Source organism: Dicentrarchus labrax, unplaced genomic scaffold, assembly GCF_905237075.1.
Source record: "Dicentrarchus labrax unplaced genomic scaffold, dlabrax2021, whole genome shotgun sequence".
Lineage (NCBI taxonomy): Eukaryota > Metazoa > Chordata > Actinopteri > Moronidae > Dicentrarchus > Dicentrarchus labrax.
The window spans coordinates 263689-282493 of NW_026136760.1; the positions used below are offsets into that span (position 1 = coordinate 263689).

The window sequence follows — 18805 nt, forward strand, 5'->3', positions numbered from 1 at the left end:
AGAACACTACGTTCTCTGAATGCTGGGCTACTTGTGGTTCCTATAGTCTCTAAAAGTAGAACAGGAGCCAGAGCCTTCAGTTACCAAGCTCCTCTCCTGTGGAACCAGCTTCCAGTTGTGGTTTGGGAGGCAGACACCCTCACCACATTCAAGAGTAGGCTTTTAGATCTCTTTTTGTAGTTCCTGTCAGTACTTATGCTGCAGCATTTTGAATTAATTGGAGCGTTTTAATGGACTTATTGGGGCAGCCTGATAATAAAGAGTTGCAGTAATCCGGCCTTGAAGTAACAAATGCATGGATTAGTTTTTCTGCATCTGTCTGTGATAGGATGTGTCTGATTTTTGTAATATTACGTAAATGAAAGTAGGGAGTCCTGGAGGTCTGCTTTATGTGGGAGTTAAATGACAAATCCTGATCAAAGATAACTCCAAGATTCCTGACAGTGGTGCTAGAGGCCAAGGTAATGCCATCTAGAGTAACTTTATCTTTAGACAGTGAGTCTCTAAGGTTTTTGATGTCTTTAACATCAGAAAATTGCAGCTCATCCAGGATTTTATGTCCTTAAGGCATGTTTGCAATTTAGATAATTGATTAATTTCATCGGGCCTGATCGATAGACATAACTGCGTATCATCTGCATAACAGTGAAAGTTAATGGAGTGATTCCTAATTATGTTGCCTAAAGGGAGCATATATAAAGTAAACAGTATTGGTCCTAGTACAGAACCTTGTGGAACGAAGCAATCAGAAGGTCATTATTAACTTTAACCAGAGCTGTCTCTGTGCTATGATGAACTCTAAATCCTGACTGAAAATCCTCAAATAAACTATTGTTATGTAGAAAGTCACACAACTGTTTGGCGACTACTTTCTCCACGATCTTAGAGAGGAAGGGGAGGTTAGAGATTGGTCTATAGTTGGCTAAAACCCCTGGATCAAGAGTGGGCTTTTTAAGAAGGGGTTTAATTACAGCTACTTTAAAGGACTGTGGTACATATCCTGACAATAAAGAAAGATATATCGTATCCATTAAAGAAGTGCCAATTAAGGGAACAACTTCTTTAAGCAGCCTAGTTGGGATCGGGTCTAACAGACAGGTTGATGGCTTCGATGAAGAAATTACTGAAGTTAACTGATGAAGATCGATAGCAGAAAAACAGTCTAAATATATATCTAAGTTTACATTAGCAAAAGTCCCTGAACTTGGAGAGCCACTGATAGCTGTTGATGGCAGTTGGTGATTAATTTTCTCTCTAATAGTAATAATTTCATTATAGAAGAAGCTCATGAAGTCATTGCTACTTAAGTTTATGGGGATATGTGGCTCAATAGAGCTGTGACTCTCTGTCAGCCTGGCTACAGTGCTGAAGAGGAACCTAGGGTTATTCTTATTTTCTTCTATTAGTGCTGAATAATAGGCTCCTCTGGCATTACGGAGGGCATTTCTATAAGTTTTAAGATTATCTTGCCAAATTGAGTGATATTCTGATAATTTGGAAGAGCGCCATTTCCTTTTTAATCAGCGTACACGCCAAACCTGACACATTCCTACGTGTATTATCAACGACAGCTGGCCAACTACAACCTCTGTATCCAGGAGATGGGCACTGACGATCCTCCTACAATGTGCCTCTGGCATGAGGGCATCGCTCATAGAGGTTACATCGAGGATCTGTCCAAGGTTTCTGCCTTTTAACAGGCAGTTTTTCCTTGCCCTTGTCGCCAAGTGCTTGCTCATGGTGGTACTGTTGGGTCTCTGTAATTAATGTTTTAAAGAGTTTGGTCTAGACCTGCTCTATTTGAAAAGTGTCCTGAGATAACTTCTGTTATGAATTGGCGCTATACAAATAAAATTGAATTGAATTGAATTGAATTGAATTGAGGTGGCAAGCTGTCTTTTGAAGTGGGAAGAAACATCTTTCGCTCCCCTAGTCCAGGCAAAGGAACGGAAGCTCATCATCTATAGTGACCAATGCTGTGGGCAGAACAACAACTGGCGAATCCTAAACCTCATGGCCCTGCTCGTATCTAGAGGGTACTTCAGTGAGATAGAGCAGAAGTTCATAGTGTCTGGTCACTCCTTCCTTCCCTGTGACCGTTCCTTTGCCACGCTGGAGAAGAGGCGTAAGGTGTCTACTCTCTACACCCCCAGCGATGTCGCCGAGATGATCTGTGGAGCCAGGCACCAGCATCCATTCAAAGTCATCTAGATGAAATGTGCGCACTTCAGGCAGCTCCCTGATGCAACACTAAACCATCCATCTGGCTTCCTAATCACATCCATGATGTGATTGAAAGTAAAAGGTAAAAAACTAAAGAGTTGGGTTTCTGAAATTAACAGTGTTGGGGATATGTGTGTGAAGGAAGAATCTTTATTGAATTTCTTGTTGAATCATCATTCAGCTGCTGATCCATGGTGTGTCCACACAAAAGGGAGCCACAGCCTCTACGAGGGATGGAAGACCTGGCTGATCACCAAACAAAGGAAGAATCAACCACCTCCAGCTCCCTTGTTCTCCACCACGTACGCTCGAGCTTACGAGGACCCTCTGGCCGTCAAGAAGGAGAAGCACCGTGACCTTATGACAATGCTAGCCTACATGCCAGCGGAGGCCCAAGCATTTTATGCCACAAGGTGGGGTATATTGTGTAAAATGAATCGTAATAGTAGTTGTAAGTTATCTTGTATGCCTCTATTTTATATTTTGTTTATATGTTATATACATATATACTTTTTATTGTTTGTACTGTATTCTCTGTATTGTAAATATATTGTTTAGTGTTACTCGTCTCGCAGGTTCTTATCAATCCTGGTGGAGCCTCCTGCCATGGTCCTGCTAGATTGCCATTACCAATACTGTTGATGCTGAGCACCTGTCTGTCTGTCTGTCTCTCTCTTTCTCTCTCTCTCTTTCTCTCACCCCAGCTGGTCGAGACATTCGACCGCCCACCTAGAGCTGAAGGATCTGTCCTAGGTTTCTGCCTTTTAACAGGCAGTTTTTCCTTGCCCTTGTCGCCAAGTGTTTGCTCATGGTGGTACTGTTTGGTCTCTGTAAATAATTTTATGAAGAGTTCGGTCTAGACCTGCTCTATTTGAAAAGTGTCCTGAGATAACTTCTGTTATGAATTGGCGCTATACAAATTAAAATTGAATTGAATTGAATTGAATTGTTCTTACTGTTGTTTATTGTTTGTTTGTATGTATTGTTTATTGTATGTACGGCTTATTGTTTGTACTGACTTTTATCGTCTGTACTGTATACTGTACTAAGTATTGTTCATTGTTCATACTGTATTGTCTGTATTTGTTCTGTGATTTACGTTAGCAAAAAACCCCAAAATAAATTGAAAGAAAGAAATGCTTAATATTTTCTTTAAGGTTCTGTTACTATATCAAAACTAAGATAAAGGAATCAGATCTCCAGTGGTTTAAAGTGATATGATGAATTGGACTTATACTGTTATTCCACATTAACTGGACATATAACGTTCTTCCACATTCCAGAAATGTAAATTACTCTAACTTTTTATTTTTAAGATTGACACTGAAAAATCTTATCTCATTAGAATTGGGAAGCTTTTGTTGTCTATATTCAAGTAAAATAAAAATATATAATATAATGTTCACAGTCCAAATAAAAAAAAATGTATTATTCAAAATTTGAAAATATGGACTTATATGGTTCTTCGTCTCAAGCCCCAAATTAAGAGTTAATCAAATGTTAAATAAGAGTTAATTAAATGTTAATTCTTAGTTAATTAAAGGCTCCTTACTTGTTGTTGAAGGTGTGAAAGTCAACTGAGAATCCAAACAGACTTCCTGTCGGACCACTGAATGTCACAGCTTCATCTAACAGGTTCAAACACACACACACACTCACACACACACACAGCAGCTCACAGACACACCTGAACACATACATCACACCTGTCTGTCTGACTATTACTGTCTCTCTCACTGTCTGACTTTCTATGTGCAGACTGAAGCAGTTATAGGAGCCTTCCTGATATATAAACCCCTGTGTGTGTGTGTGTGTGTGTGTGTGTGTCTGTGTGTCTGTGTGTTGTGTGTGTGTGTGTGTGTGTGTGTGTGTGTGTATTTGTGTGTGTGTGTGTGTGTGTGTGTGTGTGTGTGTGTGTGACAGATGATTGACAGCTGGCTGTGTCACTTTAACCACTTTGCTGCTGTTTCCTGTTGATAGAAGTTAAAAATAAAAGCATGTGTATCTGGAGTTGTATTTCAAGGTCTGTGGTGAGTTCAGGGACGTCTCTGTCTGTACGTTCCTTTCACACAGACAGAAAACAACCTCCATATTCACAGACTGTAACTTATACTTAACTTAGTAATGCTGTTTATTGATTATTGACAGGATTTACACAAACAAATAAAATGCCTGTAAGGAACAGGTCAAACTGTTTGTGCCAAATAAATGAAATATTAATTAAATATTATTGAATAAATATCGTTCTTTGCCGCAGAAACCGGAAACATTTATCTCAATGGATTAAAGGTCATATAGAACATGAATCCAGCAGCTAACAGCTGGTAGCTGTGTAAACATTTAGTGGTTATTGTTGGAAAGACTAACAAAGACTGAGTTCTGTTCTGTTTCTGTCCACTCTGAATGAAGTTACGATGATCTGAAGGTAAAATGAGTGTTTCTGTCTCTGGAGTCTGGTGGAGAGTGATAGTGATATTATGGCTGTTTGTGGTTAAACTAAAGGTCTATCTCTGTAGGGATCCTTTCCAGTCCAATAAAAAATGTTATCATCAGGAAACTGTTTGTTTGTAACATCATCAGCTTCAGAAATAATACATCATAACACAAACATTTCACTGTAAAATACTGACTAACTTTTCTAAAATATATAAAAAATACAATGATATATTTATTTTGTAATACAAATACAAAATAAATGCTGAGTATGTTGTTAAGAACATTGTGGGACGTCAGTCATTCAAAGACATTATGGGGACAAATGCATCAATGAACAGAGACTTCAACCCATAAAGATGATTCTGCTAACATTCATTATTTATACTTTGTAATGTTCCTCCTGTCGGTTCCTCTAATGCAGTGGTTCTCAAACTTTTTTGGTCATTCCCCACTTCGGACAAGGGGGAATTTTCAAGCCCCACCTGCCCCCATCGCCCCAACATAATGCTTATGAAATACGCAACAAGCTTAAAATGTTCCTATTTATTTAAGTAACAAGTAGTATCAGTATAGTAACAAGTTGTATCTAAATATTCAATTCAATTCAATTCAATTTTATTTGTATAGCGCCAATTCATAACAGAAGTTATCTCAGGACACTTTTCAAATAGAGCAGGTCTAGACCGAACTCTTTAAAACATTAATTACAGAGACCCAACAGTACCACCATGAGCAAGCACTTGGCGACAAGGGCAAGGAAAAACTGCCTGTTAAAAGGCAGAAACCTAGCACAGATCCTCCAGCTCTAGGTGGGCGGTCGTCTGTCTCGACCAGTTGGGGTGAGAGAGAGAGAGAGAGAGAGAGAGGCAGAGAGAGAGAGAGAGAGACAGACAGACAGGTGCACAGCAACAACAGTATTGGCAATGGCAACCTAGCAGGACCATGGCAGGAGGCTCCACCAGGATCGTCAAGAACCTGTGAGACGAGAAAGCACAAGAACTCAGATAGAATACAAACTATCTACATCAAATAACAGCAAGTTCAAAAATAAAGAAAATAAAAGTGCAGCTGTGTCATAACTTGCATTTAATCGCAGCAGTAACAGCAGTGACAGCAGTTACAGAAGTAACAGCAGTAACAGTAACAGCGGCAACATAAGTAACAGCAGTAACAGCAGTAACAGAAGTAACAGCAGTAACAGTAACAGCGGCAACATAAGTAACAGCAGTAACAACAGTGACAGCAGTAACGACAGCAGTAATGACAGCAGTGACAGTAACAGCAGTCACAACTGTAACAGAAGTAATAGCAGTAACATCAGTGGGTGGCTGTGACAACTATATCAGAAGTAATAGCAGTAACAGCAGTGACAACAGTGACAGCGGTAACCTGGAGTAACAGCAGTAACAGAAGTAACAGCAGTAACAGTAACAGCAGCAACAGAAGTAACAGCAGTAACAGCAGTAACAACAGTGACAGCGGTAACCTGGAGTAACAGCAGTAACAAAGGTAACAGCAGTAACAGTAACAGCAGCAACAGAAGTAACAGCAGTAACAGCAGTAACAACAGTAACAGCAGTAACAGTAAAAGAAGTAACAGCAGTAACAGCAATAACAGTAACAACAGTAAAAGAAGTAACAGCAGTGACAGCAATAACAGTAACAACAGTAACAGCAATAAAAGAAGTAACAGCAGTAAAAGCAGTAACAACAGTGACAGCAGTAACAGTGACAGCAGCAACAGAAGTAACAGCAGTAACAGCAGTAAAAATAGTAACAACAGTGACAGAAGTAACAACAGTAACAGCCGTAACAACAGTAACAGCAGTAACAGAAGTAACAGCAGCAACAGAAGTGACAGCAGTGACAGCAGTAACAGAAGTAACAGAAGTAACAGCGGTAACAACGGTAACAGCGGTGACAACGGTTACAGCGGTAACAGCAGTAACAGCAGTAACAACAGTAAAAGCAGTAACAGAAGTAACAGCAGTAACGACAGCAGTGACAGTAACAGCAGTGACAACAGTGACAGCGGTAACAGAAGTAATAGCAGTAACATCAGTGGGTGGCTGTGACAACTATAACAGAAGTAATAGCAGTAACAGCAGTGACAACAGTGACAGCGGTAACAGGAGTAACAGCAGTAACAGAAGTAACAGCAGTAACAGTAACAGCAGCAACAGAAGTAACAGCAGTAACAGCAGTAACAACAGTAACAGCAGTAACAGTAAAAGAAGTAACAGCAGTAACAGCAATAACAGTAACAACAGTAAAAGAAGTAACAGCAGTGACAGCAATAACAGTAACAACAGTAACAGCGATAAAAGAAGTAACAGCAGTAAAAGCAGTAACAACAGTGACAGCAGTAACAGTGACAGCAGCAACAGAAGTAACAGCAGTAACAGCAGTAAAAATAGTAACAACAGTGACAGAAGTAACAACAGTAACAGCCGTAACAACAGTAACAGCAGTAACAGACAGTAAACAGCAGTAACAACAGTAACAGCAGTAACAGAAGTAACAGCAGTAACAGCAGTAACAGCAGTGACAACAGTGATAGCAGTAACAGCAGTAACAGAAGTGACAGCAGTGACAGCAGTAACAGAAGTAACAGAAGTAACAGTAGTGACAGCAGTGACAACAGTGACAACAGTGACAGCAGTAACAACAGTAACAGAAGTAACAGCGGTAACAACGGTAACAGCGGTAACAGCAGTAACAGTACGCAGTAACAGGTAACAGCGTGACGCGTAACAGTACCGCGAACGTATGAGCAACATGTAACGCAGAACAACAGTGACAGCAGTAACAACAACAGTGACAGTAACAGCAGTAACAACTGTAACAGAAGTAATAGCAGTAACATCAGTGGGTGGCTGTGACAACTGTAACAGAAGTAATAGCAGTAACAGCAGTAACAGCAGTAACAGCAGTGACAACAGTGACAGTGGTAACAGTGGTAACAGGAGTAACAGCAGTAACAGAAGTAACAGCAGTAACAGTAACAGCAGCAACATAAGTAACAGCAGTGACAGCAGTAACAACAGCAGTGACAGTAACAGCAGTAAGAGAAGTAACAGCAATAACAACAGTAACAGTAAAAGAAGTAACAGCAATAACAGTAACAACAGTGACAGCAGTAACAACAGTAACAGCAGGAACAACTGTAACAGAAGTAATAGCAGTAACAGCAGTAACAACTGTAACAGAAGTAATAGCAGTAATAGCAGTGGGCGGCTGTGATAACTGTAACAGAAGTAATAGCAGTAACAGCAGTGGCAGCAGTAATAGCAGTACTAGCATTGACAACTGAAACAGAAGTAACAGCAGTAACAGTAACAGCAGTAAGAGTGTCGACGTATCCTTGAGTAAGATACGGAACCCCGAACTGCTCCCGATGCTGTGCATCAGTTTGTGAATGTGTATGAATGAGTTATTTTCTGTCTGATGGACTTTACCATCACTGAGTGAATGGGTGTGAAAGGGTGAATGTAGTGTAAAAGTGCTTTGACTGGTCAGAAGACAGGAAACTATACAAGTACAGTCCATTTACCATTAACAGTGACAGCAGTGACAGTGAGCAGTTTTTAGTCTCATACAATCATACAGGGACTTTACTGAGTGCTGCCCTAAGTGGGAATCGATCTCACAACCTCTGGATCCAACAGACACAGAAAGCACCTTCAACCACTGACAACATGTCTGATGCTTACAGCAGGACTGTAGAGTGTGTTATTCCTTACAGCTAAAGGTCAGTGTGGAGGATTGACAGACAGACAGACAGACAGACAGACAGACAGACAAACAGACAACGTCCAGACAAACAGGTGAATTCAGTATAATGTGTCTGTGTTTCTGTTTGAAGGTTGTTCATTGATAGTGAAGAACTGTTTGCTTCCAGAAACATGAGACTGTGTTAATAGACACACAAACACACACACATCCTGTCTGTCTCTGACTGTCTCACAGTGTCAGTGTGGAGGACAGACAGACAGACAGACAGACAGACAGACAGACAGACGGTCTCATTGTATCTCTTCCTGACCCTGAATGGAGATACATTAGCTCTTCTATACTTGTGAGGACCCTTTAGCCTCCAACTGAACAACAGACACACCGATCCTGTTCAGGTTCCAGTGTTGGATTCAATTATTAATTATTGATCATCAGGACACAAATATACAATGATGCACCAGTAGGTCAATAACAATAATAAAACAATAAACTCTTGTTTAATGATGACGATTCAGTAGAAATAATTTTATTTCACATGAAATGCCTCTTCTTAGATGTGTCCATCACTGGGAAACTCTCTAAATTTCCAGGTTTTCCAGGTTTTCCAGGACTCGTGTGAACTGCAGACAGGAGAGTTTCCTCGATCATCATCAGTCTGAAAACTTCTCAAATCTCTAATGATTGAATCTGTTTCATGACCACTGAGGTACAGATCAGTCAGAGACCTCCCTACTGTACGTCACTACAGCCTCTCTGCTCTATAAGAGATACACACACTCACCTGGACCTTACCTGGACCTGAACCTCACCTGGACCTGGACCTCACCTGGACCTGGAGCATTAATCACTGGTCTACTTCCTTCTGACTGACAGGTACAATTATTTATTTAACATTCTGTTCTTGTTGTTGTTGTTGTTTGTTTGTTTGTTGTTGTTATTGTTTGTCTCCAGACTCACTGTACTAATGTAAGTTTTAATAAATGATTGATTAACCATTAATAACTCCATAAACAATGATTGATTAACCATTAATAACTCCATAAACAATGATTGATTAACCATTCATAATTCCAGAAACAATGATTGATTAACCATTAATAACTTCACAAACAATGATTGATTAACCATTAATATCTCCATAAACAATGATTGATTAATCATTAATAACTCCATAAACAATGATTGATTAACCATTAATAACTTCACAAACAATGATTGATTAGTCAGTGGGTCGTGATATACAAACACATTTTCTCTTATTGTTGTTTGTCTGTCTGTCTCTCTCTCTCTCTCTCTCTCTCTCTCTCTCTCACCCCAACTGGTCGAGACAGACGATCACCCACCTAGAGCCGAAGGATCTGTCCTAGGTTTCTGCCTTTTAACAGGCAGTTTTTCCTTGCCCTTGTCTCCAAGGTCTTGCTCATGGTGGTACTGTTGGGTCTCTGTAAATAATGTTTTAAAGAGTTCGGTCTAGACCTGCTCTATTTGAAAAGTGTCCTGAGATAACTTCTGTTATGAATTGGCGCTATACAAATAAAATTGAATTGAATTGAATTGAATTGTATGGATGATTTGTTGTTATTCTGATTTGTTGCAGTCCCTCTGCTCACACTGTTTACATTTCTCCTCCGTATAGATAAACATTGATATAAACTATAGATATATATTGATATGTATCTATAAATAAATATTGATAAGTACCTATAGATATATGTTGATATGTAGCTATAGATATATATTGATATGTAGCTATAGATATATATTGATAAGAAGCTAGAGACAAATATTGATATGTATCTATAATAAATATTGATAAGTACCTATAGATATATATTGATATGTATCTTAAATGTCATATCATACAGATTGATTATTATATTATGGAGGTTTGGAGATTGTTTACTACTGTAAATATTACATCGATAAATAAAGTTTTGTTATAATAAATAATAAATAAATATAAATATGCTGTTACTGCTATTAAACAAAAAACTGTTGCAGGTCGTTGTCATGTTCGTCCCTCGTTACCTGCGTCTCATCCTGACTGACATCTGCACTCCTTCCTGCTGGACTCCTTAGGCACCGCCCTCTTTTTGTCTGCCAGCCTATCACTATTTTCCTATCACCTGAGCCCCCTGTCTGTCTTACCTGTTTCACCTACCTGTCCTCTGCAGGTGGCACTGGTATTTGGACTGTCTGTTGCCCTGGCAGCAGTCTGTGTGGGCGGGGGCACTCTCTTGAACCTGGCGGTTACCGTAGCAATGGCCCTCACACTGAGGCTCCGCCTGTGGCGGGCAGCGCTGTATGTGTTTGGTCAGCTGTTAGGGTTAGCATTCTGTGACCTTATTACTGTCTGTTCAGGTTCGCCCTGGTGTCCGGCTCCATCAGGCTGTCGCCATGGAAACATTGGTTACCCTCCAGTTGGTCCTGGTTGTTTTGGCAACAGTGGATATCCCCCGGGCGGCTGTGGGGTCTCCTCTGCGGGCCGGACTGGCTGTCAGTCTGGGTCACCTGGTGGCTGTAAGTCCTGCCCATCACCTGTGCTGATTTATCAGGCTCTCAGGGGTCAGGGGTTAAACGTGTCTCCACGACGACAAAGAACATCATTAAATATCAAAACTACATTCTCTGTCTTTTGTTTTCTGATTTTATCAACATGCAACAATTCAGTGCTCAATGCTAACTGAGCTACGCCACCAGAGGATGGAATACCTTCCACTAGCGCACAGTTTACAGCAACAGTTTACTGTTTACAGCTAACGGCTAACAGCACACAGCTAACAGTTTACAGTCTACAGTTTACAGTCTACAGTTTACAGCTTACAGCTAACAGCTTACAGCTAACAGCTAACAGTACACAGCTAATCATTTACAGTTTACAGCTTACAGCTTACAGTTTATAGTTTACAGCTAACAGTTTACAGCTAACAGTTTACAGCTAACAGTTTACAATTTACAGCTAACAGTTTACAGCTAACAGTTTACAGCTAATAGTTTACAATTTACAGCTAACAGTTTACAGCTAACAGTTTACAGCTAACAGTTTACAGCTTACAGTTTACAGCTTACAGCTTACAGCTTACAGCTAACAGTTTACAGCTAACAGTTTACAGTTTACAGCCTCCAGTTTACAGTTTACAGCTAACAGTTTACAGCTTACAGTTTACAGTTTACAGCTAACAGTTTACAGCCTCCAGTTTACAGTTTACAGCTTACAGCTTACAGCTAACAGTTTACAGCTAACAGTTTACAACTAACAGTTTACAATTTACAGTTTACAGCTAACAGTTTACAGTTTACAGCTAACAGTTTACAGCACACAGCTAACAGTTTACAGCTAACAGCACAGAGCTAACAGTTTACAGCTAACAGCTAACAGCACACAGTTTACAGCTAACAGTACAGAGCTAACAGTTTACAGCTAACAGCTAACAGCACACAGTTTACAGCTAACAGCACAGAGCTAACAGCTAAAAGCTAACAGCTAACAGCACACAGCTAAAAGCCAACAGCTAAAAGCTAAAAGCTAATAGCTAACAGCACACAGCTGACAGTTTACTGCTGACAGCATCTGATATCTTACGGCTAATTTAATATTTAATCATTTAAATGAATTTAATTCAATAATGTCTGTCTCTCTCTCTGTACCTGTCTCTCTCCTTCAGGTGAGTGCGACAAGTTGTGGGATGAACCCAGCGAGGTTGTTCGGTCCGGCTGTCGTCCCTCTCGACTTCAACAACCACTGGGTCAGCACACACACACACACACACACACACACACACACACACACACACACAGATACACGCACCCTCAGGCTGCGCTCTGATTGGTCGGTTCTTCTATTCATCAACCTGTCTATTAGACCCGATCCCAACTAGGCTGCTTAAAGAAGTTGTTCCCTTAATTGGCACTTCTTTACTGGATATGATTAATCTTTCTTTATTATCAGGATATGTACCACAGTCCTTTAAAGTAGCTGTAATTAAACCCCTTCTTAAAAAGCCCACTCTTGACCCAGGGGTTTTAGCCAACTATAGACCGATTTCTAACCTCCCCTTCCTCTCTAAGATTCTGGAGAAAGTAGTCGCCAATGAGTTGTGTGAATTTCTACATAACAATAGTTTATTTGAGGATTTTCAGTCAGGATTTAGAGTTCATCACAGCACAGAGACAGCTCTGGTTAAAGTTAATAATGACCTTCTGACTGCTTCTGACAATGGACTTGTCTCTGTACTTGTATTATTAGATCTTAGTGCTGCATTTGACACCATTGACCATGATATTCTTTTACAGAGACTTGAGCATCAAATTGGCATTAAAGGAACTGCCCTAAGCTGGTTTAAGTCATACTTATCAGATCGTTCTCAGTTTGTACATGTTAACGATGAATCCTCCATAAATACTAAAGTTAGTCATGGAGTTCCACAAGGTTCTGTACTTGGACCAATACTATTTACTTTATATATGCTCCCTTTAGGCAACATTATTAGGAATCACTCCATTAACTTTCACTGTTATGCAGATGATACGCAGTTATATCTATCAATCAAACCCAATGAAATTAATCAATTATCTAAATTACAAACATATCTTAAGGACATAAAATCCTGGATGACCTGCAATTTTCTGATGTTAAACTCAGAAAAAAACGAAATTCTTGTTCTTGGCCCCAAAAACCTTAGAGACTCACTGTCTAAAGATATAGTCACTCTAGATGGCATTAACTTGGCCTCTAGCACCACTGTCAGGAATCTTGGAGTTATGTTTGATCAGGATTTGTCATTTAACTCCCACATAAAGCAGACCTCTAGGACTGCCTTCTTTCATTTACGTAATATTAGAAAAATTAGACACATACTATCACAGACAGATGCAGAAAAACTAATCCATGCATTTGTTACTTCAAGGCTGGATTACTGCAACTCTTTATTATCAGGTTGCCCCAATAAGTCCATTAAAACGCTCCAATTAATTCAGAACGCTGCAGCACAAGTACTGACAGGAACTAGAAAAAGAGATCACATCTCTCCTGTACTAGCTACTCTGCATTGGCTCCCTATAAAATGTAGAATTGAATTTAAAATCCTCCTCCTCACCTATAAAGCTCTTCATGGTCAGGCCCCTTCATATCTTAAAGGGCTCATAGTACCCTATTATCCCACTAGAACATTACATTCTCTAAATGCAGGGCTACTTGTGGTTCCTATAGTCTCTAAAAGTAGAACAGGAGCCAGAGCCTTCAGTTACCAAGCTCCTCTCCTGTGGAACCAGCTTCCAGTTGTGGTTCGGGAGGCAGACACCCTCACCACATTCAAGAGTAGGCTTAAGACATTCCTCTTTGATAAAGCTTATAGTTAGGGCTGGATCAGGTGTGTCCTAAACCATCCCTTAGTTATGCTGCTATAGGCCTATCGGGGGATTTCCCATGATGCACTGAGCTACTCTCTTCCTCTCTTTCTGCACTCATTCATGTCCCATTAATGCATGTTACTAACTCCACTTCTTCCCCGGAGTTCTTGTGCTTTCTCGTCTCGCAGGTTCTCATGGATCCTGGTGGAGCCTCCTGCCATGGTCCTGCTTGACTGCCATTGCCAATACTGTTGTTGCTGTGCACCTGTCTGTCTGTCTGTCTCTCGCTCTCTCTGCCTCTCTCTCTCTCTCTCTCTCTCTCTCTCTCACCCTAACTGGTCGAGACAGACGACCACCCACCTAGAGCCGGAGGATCTGTCCTAGGTTTCTGCCTTTTAACAGGCAGTTTTTCCTTGCCCTTGTCGCCAAGTGCTTGCTCATGGTGGTACTGTTGGGTCTCTGTAATTAATGTTAAAGAGTTCGGTCTAGACCTGCCCTATTTGAAAAGTGTCCTGAGATAACTTCTGTTATGAATTGGCGCTATACAAATAAAATTGAATTGAATTGAATTGAAATTCTGCAGGTGTTCTGGGTGGGGCCTGCTCTGGGGGCGTGTCTCGCTGCTCTCCTCAACAATCTGTTGCTGCGGCCTTGCTGGCGTCACAGTGGCAACTGGTGGGCGGAGCTGAAACAGCTGTATGTGCTGACAGACAAACAACAGCAGGGGGTGCTGTCAGACATACACACATAAACCTGTTTTTGTCACTTAAGTTATTTTCTCAAAAGGAGGACAAATAAGTGACAAGGCATTTAAAAGCCGGACTGTCCGGCCTAAAGCCGGATGAATGGCCACCCTACGTGTGAGAGTAAACCGTCCTTATAGCTGTGTGCTGCTGCTTATTAGACTGATAACCCCCGGAGGTGACACCAAGTGTAACAGGAATTCCCCTCCCCACCCCCACCCCCCCGGAACGAACCTCCCTGAAATGACTTCTTGCAGGTTGGGATGTCTGCTTTATCAACGCCTGTCTTTAATGACAACAAAGATCACACATTCAAAACAAAACACCCACAAACAAAGTAATCATTACTAGCCTACATGCAGTCTAAATTAATAGAACATTAGATATGAGACCCCGAGAAAAATGTAACCTGGAACCGAAGTGCCAAAATAATTATTGACGTGACATCGGCATATTAATTGTAGCGGAACAAACTTTCGCGCCCATAGATATATATTTATATTTCAGTCAGGACCACTTTCGTCAAAATATCTTATAGTCCAAGCAGAATTTACATTTGGCGGTATGGCTCTGTTCTGGGACCTCCTTGTCCTTCCACGTGCCTACGTGGAAAACCTTAAGGCAGGGAGAGCACACCTCCTTGCCCTTCCATGTGCCTACATGGAAAAGTTTAAGACAAGAAGAGCGGCAGCAGAGACCCCCCAGGGTACAGAACAGAGCAAGCATCAATGGCAATCAGAAAATGACATTGATTAATTAGAAACAACATAAAAAGGAGGAGCTGGGGTGGAGGTGGGTGCAAAAGGCTTGTAGAGGAGCAGCAGAGATAGGCAGGCAGGCTAAAGCAGCTTAAATAAGGCGCCATGCATGATGTTTGCCAATTGGATGCTTGAGGAAATCAGGTGAGCTGTCAGCTGACTGTGTATGGTATCCAATGGGAAGCTTAGAGGAATCAGCTGATGTATGTTTATGACTAGCTGTGATCGGAGAGCACACCTCCCTGCCCTTCCATGTGCCTACATGGAAAAGTTTAAGACAAGGAGAGCGGCAGCAGAGACCCCCAAAGAACCATACCAGGCAACCTCCCTTCATGAGCTACATGGAAGTGCCAGTAAGAGGAGCCAGCAGCGCAATTTTTTGTAAGAAATAAATAACAGTAATAAAACCAATAATTTATGCAGATACTAGTTAAAGTAACTTGGCTGAAGATTAATAAAGAGATCCCTAAGAAGTTATGCTAGAAGTGTATTTAAATTAAGCCAGCAAAATCATATTTCCCAAACAGAGTGTTATATTTAGTGATGTGGCTCTGTATGGGACCTCCTTGTCCTTCCACGTGCCTACGTGGAAAACCTTAAGACAAGGAGAGCAGCAGCAGAGACCCCCAAAGAACCACACCAGGCAACCTCCCTTCCATGAGCTACATGGAAGTGCCAGTAAGAGGAGCCAGCAGGACTATAAACCAATACGTCTAAGCAGACACTAGTTGAAGTACATGGCTAAGTATACTAGAGATATCCCCAGAAATCTGCAATTCAAACCGGGACAAAAATCAGCAATGTTATCCAAGATTGGAATATGAGATGCTCTAATAATGAATTTACCCAACATAGATAACCAAGTGAGGCACCTTACAAAATTAATGAATGGAACTGAAGAACGCCCTTGTAAATGATGTTGGCAGTTGCATCATTGTCGCAAAAACATGATTGTTTCCTTGACCAGTCTTTTCCACACAGAAACATGAAACAACAATTGGGTACATTCATTAAAAAGGTAGAAGAGGCATTAGCTGGCAAGGATGACAGTATTTTAGCCATATGTCTGCAAACCACTGATTATTAAAATACCCCCCCCAAAACCTACGGAAGGGCGGTTATCATACAGGTCAATCATGGCACTTCTACTGTATGTTTGAATTAATTATATCCATTATTTCTGTACACAACACTGAAAATCTTGTGGATCCATTGCTCTTCCCTAAATGCCCCTCATGTCTGCTCTCTGTCTTCTTAGCCCAGCAAAGCTGTTCATTAGTGATCTAGTAGATCATAGCAGTCACACTATTAGACCTCGCTGTTGACATAAAGCTCCCAGGGTGAACTGGCACACAGTGTTCGATTCATTTATATGTACTCAATATGCTGCGTCTTTTTATAATTAATGGCAAATGATGATTCTAGCTGCTCATTGTAAAAGAAGGAGATGCCATACCATTATCACACAGAAGAGATCAGGACTGGGGCTCGGATCTGCAGCCCTCATCCAAGCTCACCATATCATGGAGTTCTCTATAAATCGGAGAGGTCCAGAAGCCTGGATATAAGGGAACTTCCCTGGGGAATAACACACATGCCAATTTAAGATGTCTAAGCAAGGAGAGCAGTTCTCTTTTGGAAATTACTACTGCCTGCTACTTCATTACCTCTCTGATGCAATTTTTTCATCAATACACTATCTAGAGTGAAGCCTAGAACTCTAGCCTTACAGGGCCTGATGTTTCTCCTTGGATAGCGGAAGACCTAATGTTTAAAGGTATATTTAAGAGCAAAAATGCATGGTCTGATTTTTTGAACTGATAGTCAACTAACAGAAAATCGTCTACGAGATGGAGCACGAAGCAGTTGCAGTTATTTAAAAGAATCCAGCAGAGAGCCTCTGATAAGGTATCAAATATTGGGGCTGCTGTAACAACCAAAGGTGAGCCTAACTGAGAAGTACATTTCTCTTAATTTAAACCGAACAGATGCCAATGTGAAGGTGTAATGCATGACTTAAATGCATCTGTGACATCTGCCTTGCTAGCCATGTGCCTTGGCTAGCCATGTGCCTCTACATGCTTCCTTAATCAACTGATGGCATTGTAGATTATAGCATAAAATAAGGGAAAAGTGCCAGAGGATTTAAACTATTTATGCCTTAGTTTCGCCTTTGCAAGAGCAGATAAATTAATAATTATGTTTATTTATTTTCCCTGAATATTTCCTGGTAGCTATACCTTAATGCTTGTTGAGAAGGCGACTTATGAATGGACCAATATAACCTTTTGTTATCCTTTCTTCAGTAAAGCATCGACTATCTCAGCTCTTCAAAGCAAAGTCAGCCCAGCTAAGAACCATGAACCAGCCCTAAAACAGATAATTCACTAACAGTGTTTAGATGCTTTCTTAGCTCCTTCCCCAGCTCAGGGACGTTTACTGGGGTTGAAGGTTTATCTCTCATGCCCCCTTTTTGAGAGGCAGCACATTCTTCCCTATGGTGATTGGGACTGCACTTCCCAGCATTCTCGGCGGGAATGTGACGCCGTCAAAACAAGCTGCTGTGACGTCATCGTCCAGCGCTGCAGCTGTGGGACCATGCGCTCTACCTGCAGACAGCGAAGAGGGACACAGGCCAACTGCGGACGAAGACTGGCCGGCCTGCCGTGCCGAACCGAACGCTGGACCCTTGAACCCATGACGGCAAGCGACAACCGGATGTTGGACAGAACTGACAAGCAAGACAGATGGAGCCGGCCGCTGCGCCTGGGACCCGCTCTCCCCTGGAAGGCAGCGCAGCGCCGGAGCCGGGACCGCAGCGGAGCCGCAGGAGCAATTCCCCCCCCCCCTTCTGCAGACCCCCCAGAACCAGAGCAGCTGGACACAACTGCGGATGTTGTTCAAAAGCGACACTCTCCCCAACAGCCGAGATCGCTGCTGAGACTTCACAATGCAATCGACCCGCCATCATACTCACCGCAGACAGGACAAATAGAAACAAACGACAAACCACAAGTAACGCACACAACATCCTGGCAAAAAGGCTTGTAGAGGAGCAGCAGAGATAGGCAGGCAGGCTAAAGCAGCTTAAATAAGGCGCCATGCATGATGTTTGCCAATTGGATGCTTGAGGAAATCAGGTGAGCTGTCAGCTGACTGTGTATGGTATCCAATGGGAAGCTTAGAGGAATCAGCTGATGTATGTTTATGACTAGCTGTGATTGTATGATATAGCTGTAAGCTAAGCCTGACTTCGTGCCCTGCCTGAACTAACGCTATGCTCAATATCTATGTTTCGCGCCGATGGGTAGCAGGCTACTGTGGGCAATAACACAACATGGATAAATTTGTGACACGGACCTCAAAAGTTGTCGAGCCAGCGTCAGCAGAGAGACACAAACCAGACGGGCCTAATCAACCAAAAAGCCAACCGAAAAGAAAATATGATGAAGGGTGTCTTGCTCTTGGATTCACGGCAGCGGTGGTGGGGACAGAGGAGAGACCGATGTGTGTTTTGTGTCTTAAACCGCTAGCAGCAGACAGTATGAGACCCAACAAACT

At 41.5% G+C, this 18805-nt stretch overlaps 2 protein-coding genes and 1 long non-coding RNA gene across 4 annotated transcripts in view; 1 reads left to right on the plus strand and 2 right to left on the minus strand.

Annotated features, from left to right (window-relative positions):
- itga2b (integrin, alpha 2b) overlaps positions 1-3977 on the minus strand; it is a 33794-nt gene extending 29817 nt beyond the window's left edge. For both annotated transcript variants that reach the window (XM_051393641.1, XM_051393640.1), the window contains exon 1: positions 3776-3977. In XM_051393641.1, the coding sequence (XP_051249601.1) occupies positions 3776-3924 (149 nt within the window). In that variant the 5' untranslated portion in view covers positions 3925-3977. The remainder of the gene's footprint in view (positions 1-3775) is intronic.
- Positions 3978-9088: 5111 nt separating this feature from the next.
- LOC127359685 (aquaporin-1) lies at positions 9089-14494 on the plus strand. Its single transcript, XM_051393677.1, has 4 exons — positions 9089-9100; positions 10726-10914; positions 12060-12140; positions 14327-14494. The coding sequence occupies exons 1-4, from the start codon at positions 9089-9091 to the stop codon at positions 14492-14494; spliced, it is 450 nt and encodes a 149-aa protein (XP_051249637.1).
- Positions 14495-14993: 499 nt separating this feature from the next.
- LOC127359683 (uncharacterized) lies at positions 14994-16001 on the minus strand. Its single transcript, XR_007882723.1, has 3 exons — positions 15893-16001; positions 15483-15568; positions 14994-15122 (listed from the first exon to the last, which is right to left on the minus strand). It is a non-coding gene; the product is annotated as an uncharacterized LOC127359683 (long non-coding RNA).
- Between the last annotated feature and the right edge of the window lie 2804 nt (positions 16002-18805).